Source organism: Bipolaris sorokiniana, assembly GCF_000338995.1.
Source record: "Bipolaris sorokiniana ND90Pr unplaced genomic scaffold COCSAscaffold_20, whole genome shotgun sequence".
NCBI lineage: Eukaryota > Fungi > Ascomycota > Dothideomycetes > Pleosporales > Pleosporaceae > Bipolaris > Bipolaris sorokiniana.
The window spans coordinates 450,814-458,156 of record NW_006911914.1 but is presented as its reverse complement, the minus strand read 5'-3'; the positions used below and the strand labels follow the sequence as shown (position 1 = coordinate 458,156).

General features: G+C 39.8%; 1 protein-coding gene across 1 annotated transcript; it reads left to right on the top strand.

Annotated features, from left to right (window-relative positions):
* Positions 1 to 4,881: 4,881 nt before the first annotated feature.
* On the top strand, positions 4,882 to 6,847 carry COCSADRAFT_103982 (uncharacterized protein; the record flags this gene model as incomplete). Its single annotated transcript, XM_007707753.1, has 6 exons — positions 4,882 to 5,067; positions 5,116 to 5,330; positions 5,378 to 5,992; positions 6,087 to 6,154; positions 6,228 to 6,322; positions 6,383 to 6,847. The coding sequence occupies 6 exons, from the start codon at positions 4,882 to 4,884 to the stop codon at positions 6,845 to 6,847; spliced, it is 1,644 nt and encodes a 547-aa protein (XP_007705943.1).
* Positions 6,848 to 7,343: the final 496 nt, after the last annotated feature.

Here is a 7,343-nt window from a genome sequence, read left to right as displayed (position 1 = left end):
GGAGAGGGCGTAAGCTATACTACGAGGTGAAGTGGAAAGGGTTCCACCGAACGACGCTCGAACCAGCGGAGCTACTAGAGGACGCTGAGGCAGTAGATCGTTGGGAAGCGTTCACAGAGACCAAACGAGACAGCGAGGGCCGCCTCCCGGAAGGGTTTCGGAGAGGCGATGCGGTATCACCCTAAGGAGGGGGGTATTGTAACGGGCTGAACGCCCTTTGGATAGCTCCTCGATGGAATCTCGGCCTACTCGCAGAACCCGGGTGCTGTCTCGAGCACCCGGATTCTCTGCGCACCGCCCGAACGACGTTCAGACGACAGCCGCAGGACCCAGAAGCTGCCTCGTGCACCTAGACTTCACCGGTCCGATTGTTACTCGGGTAACCAGCTTGTATATAGACAGCTACGTAGCTTGGGAGCTTAGCTCCTCATCGAATACAACCTCTTGTATACCTCGCGATTGCTCCCCAGAGCGCAGCCCCTTACAGCTTAGATCTCTAACAATTATTATACTTTAGAGCCCCGCAAAGCCCTCTATATAGAATTTAGACTATAACTATATTTTTAAAAGAATAAAAATAGTCTTACTAGTAATCTCTACTTTATATTACTACTATCTAGAGTATAATACTAAGGTAAAGATAGATATATCTAATAGTATTATAGCTAGCGTCTTATTATAGAACTAACTAAATAGCTTATAGAGCCTAGTAGCTTTCTTTAGTAAGATTCTATCTAGATTAGGGCTAAACTAGAAGATATATAATAAAGAGTTATATACTATTATTATAGTATTTAATAAGTAAAGATTTAAGTTAGCTTTAGCTTACTTCTAAGTTTAAGTATACTCTAACTACTACTTACTAAAGTACTTTATAACTACTAAAGTTCTAAACGCCTTATAAGTAAGATAGACTAAATAGCTTATCTTATTTAACTTCTATATCTAATACACGCCTAGTAAAGATAATATCTATACTAATATCTTTAGCTATTATAAATAGAATATATAGAACTTAAGAACTATCTAAATTAATAATCGTTTATAAGTTCTTCTAAAACTATACTAACTAGATAACTAAATTAACTCTAAACTTACTAAGGTATATATAGAATAACTATCTAAGTAGGCTATCTTACTACTAGTAGTTAAGCCTACTTAGAAGACTATATCCCTAGACTTCTTTAAGCTAATTAAGCTTCTATTATAGTAAAACTATACGTTATTTAAGAAAGAGCGCTATACTCTCTCTAATAAGTATTAGATAAAAAATAGATTATTACTCTACTTAAACCGCATCTACGTGTAGCTAGACTCTATCGCTTATACTTAGTTAATTTAAGAGGCCTATAACTAGGTCTTATTAGCCTACCTAAGTACTAAGAAAACTTATTAGCTACTATCTTAGAAGTACTACTAGAAAGGTATAGAAGCTACCTATAAGAAGTATATATAGAACTATCTAGCCTACTATAAGGCCTATCTAAGATAGATCTAAGTTCTAGAGCTAATTTACTCTCTTCTAATTTCTAACTAACTAATATAATATCTTTATATTAACTTTAAAAAATTTTCTAAGAATAAGGCTAGATATAATTAGATTATAGTCGTAATTAACTAGTTATTTAAATAGGCTATCTTTATTCTATATTATAAGACTATTAACGTAAGAGGTATAACTAAACTCTTTATCTAGTAAGTATACTAATTTAGATATACTTTAGAGATAATTATCTCTAATTAAGAACTATAGTTTATGTCTAGTTTCTAGTCTAAGTTCTATTAGATTCTAGGCGTTAAGATTAAGCTATCTACTACCTATTATAAGAAAACTAATAGTTAAATAGAGATTATAAATAAGTATATTAATTAGAGACTGTTGGGATAAGGAGGGTGCTACTTGTTCTATAGCTAGCTCAGAGGTAGAGTCGTCTACTTGTCTAGCGATAGACTCAGAGGTAGCGAATCGATAGGTTCTAGGATGAAAAAAAGAGAAATGATGCTAGGGGAGAGAGATTGAAGAATTAGATTGATCCGATCTTATCTTGTTGTCTGCACTAGTAGTCTGCTCTGTGCAATCTGCTCTGTGCTATCTGCTCTGTGCTATCTGCTCTGGTTTCTATCTACTAGCTATTCTACTACTATATATATTTGCTGTACTAGATTCTAGAAGAATCTATCTAGTAGTAGATTACGTAGATATAGACGTAATAGATAGATGAATTGTATAGGGATTGGTTGACTAAAGAATCCGAGTATAGTGCCGAGCACCCGGATTATGTCAGAGATTAGCTGATTAGCTTATATCTCTAACAGAGACTACGTCTGTTCGTAATCTACTACCAAGATAACTAAAGTAAGCTACTACCTCTAATTAATTATACTTAAATTTCTCTATCTTACTCTTCTATTAGTATATCTCTATATTAGATTCTTTATAGATCTATACTTAGGTAAAGCTAGAACTAGTAGTATTTAACTAGTATTCTTACCTCTACTAATAAACTTAATTATAAGAATACTTTAGCGCTTACTACCTATATATACGCTATATAGGATACTACTAAGTAGTAGATAGAGAAGACTTAGAACTAGATATAATCCACCATTAACTACTATTATTACTCTATTAATTAGAATATTAGTAATATAGTATTCTTAGATACTAAGAACCTAGTAATTAACTATCTAAGTTATAAGCTAGCCGCTAAGTAGAAAAGTCCCTTTAAGGTCTTAGAGAAAGTAGGCTACTTATATTAACTTTAACTACTAATAGAGTCTTATATCTATAACGTATTCGCTCTAGACCTACTATATAAGAACTCTTAAGATCTTCTTCTAAGATAAGAAGCTTCTAAGCCTTCTAGTAAGCCTATCTAAGGTATAGAAGAATAGAAAGTAGATTAGATCCTTACTAGTAAGTTATATTATGCTAAGTTAAAGTATTAGATAAGCTAGATTAGATATAATCTAGATTCTATCTAGTACTCTACTTCTAACTTTATAGGAGCTTCTTATAAGCTTAGAGAGTTTTATAAATAAAACCTATTAAAGCTAGAACTCTCTTAGGCTCTTAACTAGTAGATTTAAGCTTAGAAGAAGAGTATAGAGGATATAACTTTGCTATAAGATAATCGAGTATAGAGAAAGAAAAGAAAAGAAAAGTAGGTATAGAATAATAAGCTAAAAGTCACCTAAAATAGTCTCTCGCGCTAGCGTACAGGAACTATAATAGAGAGATATAAGAAAGTCTTATAGCTATAGGACTAGCTATCTACTAAGAGAGAGGTAGTATAACGACGTTATACTTCGCTAAGTATCGGACCAATCCCAGAGCCGGATCGGAGGTAGTATTCGCCGCTCTTTTCATTAACTACTCGTTATAAGATCGGATTTAATTCAGATCTAACTAAGAATAGTATATAAGGAGACACTCCCTATAGCTAGCTCTATAGACTTTTAATATCCTTTCGTACAAGGCCTATAGGTGTCTATTTGAATTAAGGCTCGTTTAATGTCCCACGCACTCCTATATGCCTCTGAGTGACACTACTGCCGATACTGATCTGAGTAGTCTTGCCTGCGCCGTTATAATTCCGGAATAGAGTTTAATCGCAGTAGATATGCGCACTAGCTCCACTATCTAGTATCTACTTAATAGATTTAGTAGATTAGATAGATCTAGTAGTATTAATATTAGCGATATTTTAGTCTACTAATATAATCGTAGAGAGAGCTTCTTCTATTTTAAATAAGCTCTAGTTAGTGCGCTTAGATAGTTCTTTTTACTAACATTAATTAACTAGATGCCTATTTCTTCTGCAGTAGCTATAGTGCTTTAAGCTTCTATTAGATTTCTAAGTGAATAAGAACATTTCTATATTCTTAGATTAATAAGATTAATAAGATTAATCGAATCTATAATTAGATTAATAGTATAGATCGGATTGATAGAATAGATTAGATTAATAGAATAGATTAGATTAATAAGATTTAATATAGCTCCTTTAGATTAAGCTGTTTAAGCTGCTAGAGCTATTCTTAATAGATCTAAGACGTCTAGATTTGTTAACAATCTAGCTGCACATTATTTTAAGATTAATTTCTGTATTTAATTTAAAGTCTTATGTGATCGCGGTAATAAGATAATTAAATTCTAAACTTAAACTATTAAGTATTAGCATAGTAATAAATCGATTAGGTAGTTCGATTTTATGAGCTTTTAAGCTTAGACTAAGCCTTAATAGCTTTTAAAGATAGGGTTTAATGTTATTTTAGCAGCTTATAAGTGTGGTGTTAATTAGATCTTTGCAGATTAAGAAATCAGAGCTAAACTCTTTCTAAGAGTATAGAGTTTTAAGATTATTCTATAGCTCTACTAAACATGTAACTTCGGGGTTAGGCTTTATGCAGGTTGCCCATAGCAGTACAAGACCCATAGGCAGACGCGACCAGGCTCGATATGTAGATGCCTGGGTAAAAGTGGGACGCACGTAACTTTCACCAGGCCTCCAATTGTCAATATTTCAAAATATTTCGTTGCGTCTCAGTTACCTTTCAGATTGGTTCCGTTGATAGCGTTGGTAACTTGTGGGTTCGTAGAGTGAAGTCGAGCTTAGAAAAGTAAGTGGGCAGTGACCCGACAAACTGCAGAGGGCATTTTGAACCCTCGAGTGAAGGGTTGATATTGATATTGTTCGATAATTATATTAAGAACGGGATGAGCGAAGTTGCGACGTCGGGGTTGATACTTTCAGTAGTTTATGCCAAGCCGGGGTTCAATGATGTACTAGCCCCCACCCCATAAGAAGTACATGAGTAAGCTCCCGGTCTTTGTGCCACATCTCTGTGTCACTGTACATCAAAACAAAAACATCAATCATGAAGCCCATGATAGCCATCCCTGGAATAGCTGCGCTCATCTATAGAGCGTGGTCGCGGAACTCGCTGACTCCTGTCGGCATCTTCGCAGCATTTGTGACAGCTGTCATTCATACCTTGCATCCTTGGAGCGTTTTCACATTGCTTCTTGCCGTCTTCTTCTTAGCCGGGAGTTCCGTCACGAAAGTATGTCACATTTGTGTTTCAAACCAGACGGTAAATAACAAAATATAGGTCAAGCATGACATTAAAGCAAAGCTTACTCAGTCCGCAACGGGTGCATCTGGTGGAGAAGGTGCGCGCAATCATATCCAAGTGGTCGCAAACTCTGGTATAGCATCGGTTTTAATACTGCTCCACCTCTGGCAGCTAAGGAAGGATGGACGATATGAAGATGAGGGTCTCTGCTGGACTGGAAATAGTGATGTATTGGTAACAGGCATCGTAGCGTATGGCATTCGCCTTTGGCCACGGACTTGATACTGACATGCATCAGAAACTACGCCGCAGTCGCTGCAGACACCTTTTCATCTGAACTTGGAATCTTGTCGAAATCCAAGCCACGCCTGATAACCGCTCCATGGCGTATCGTCCCGCCTGGCACAAATGGCGGGGTGACCACGACGGGTCTTGGTGCAGGAGTACTCGGCGCACTGATAATCTCACTCAGTTCTACGATGTTCATGCCGTTTTGCAAAGACTGGAGCTTTGTTGAAAAGACAAAGTATACTCTTGCATTGACAGCAGCTGGCTTTAGTGGAACACTCCTTGATTCTCTTCTAGGAGCTCTCTTTCAGGCTAGCGTGGTTGACGTACACTCGGGCAAGGTTGTTGAAGGTGAGGGAGGAAGAAAGGTGCTTGTACACAGCAATGTTAGTCGTCGATCGGAGGGCAAGGATGGCATTACTAAGGTCAGCGGTACGGACGCGGCAGCATCGATCAAGGCTTCGAAAGCAATGTTGAAAGCCGGAGCAAGTGGAACGGCCGTTACAGACCCACAGCATGAGAGTAGGAAGATTGAGGTTGGGAGTGATTTGTTGGACAATAATGCTGTCAACATGCTCATGGCAGGCCTGGTGAGCTTAGGAGCCATGTTGACTGCCAGGGCTATGTAAGATATGACTCCAGTAGAAACGTAAGTAGACATCCATATTCATGGGCATGGGCATGATTTAGTGTGGGCAATGTGTATGTGTATGTGCGAGTCGATGTAGCATCAAACCTCGAGCATTTGGGCCAGTTGCCAAGGCGCTAGCGAAGCACGTCACTCCAGGTAGCCTAGAGCTCTGTTGATAGCAACTGCTTGACAACCTGCCACTCAACATCCATACCTTACTCTTGACTAGTCCGACGACTTGAACAACCGAATTCAACGAGTTCGATACATCGATTGGCCGTATATAACTCTCACAAACCCCGCGCGCCACCGAGATTCAAAATGGTGAGTTGTCCCAATGATATACACAATACATGCACGCATTCAATACTTACACATGCTTAGTCTCTCCGCTTCGTCCCCAGCAAGGCGCACCCTGCGCAAACTACGCTTGAAACCTCTGCGCCTTCGGCTCCCGGCGTCCACGATACCCTTCGATCTCGCCTTGGCCACACATCGGTAGCACCTACCGCTTCGTCATCATCGACAGCACCAGTTGCTCTGCAGTCTGCCCATCCGCTCGAGGCCCGTCTTGTCCAGTGGCGCGATACCCAAGACCGTCTGAAGATGGAGATGCTGAGGCGGCAGTTTGGCATTGCAGAGCCCGTGCGTAGGGGTATGGAGCTGAAGATTGCTGAAGCGGGGGAGTGGAGACCATTAGCACTGGGTGGAAGCAGCGGTGTTCACAAAGATATTCTCCAGGGACGGGATTGTGAGATTGGCTGGGAGGATATATTCACTAGCAACGAGCTGCGGGAAGCACCAGACTTCCACACGGAGATTGAGAAGAAGATGAAGATGAACTGGTAGAGGCTTGCTATATGACCAGCAAATCAAGACGCTTGTACACTGCCACTATAGACGATAACGCGGCTCGAGCAGGTTGTTCCCATTTCAATGGTCTTGGCGGTTCACAAGGACATAGCACCCACCCACTCAGGGTTAAGATTAACGAATGAAGCGATGAAGCCAAAATGGCCATGGTATTGTGGAGCTTGGAGATGAAGTTATGATGGCATTACAAAGTCGTGATGTACTAGACGAAGGAAGCAGTGGCTCCTCAGCCACCAGCCTGCCCCACGTGCCCAAAGACCATTTTCTCTTGTCAGCCTGGAGAAGCGGCCAAGGAAAGCATAGAAGGGAAGCCCGGGCCGACTCAGAGCTGTGAAGATGTGGCGCAGAATGCATGCGATAACGCGACGAGTGCTGAGTGGGCGTGGCCAATCATTGTAAATGAGCGAGTGATGCAGGGGCACGCGCTTTAACGACAAGTCCAAATAGGGCATGTTGCGGGTTTCGCAGGTGG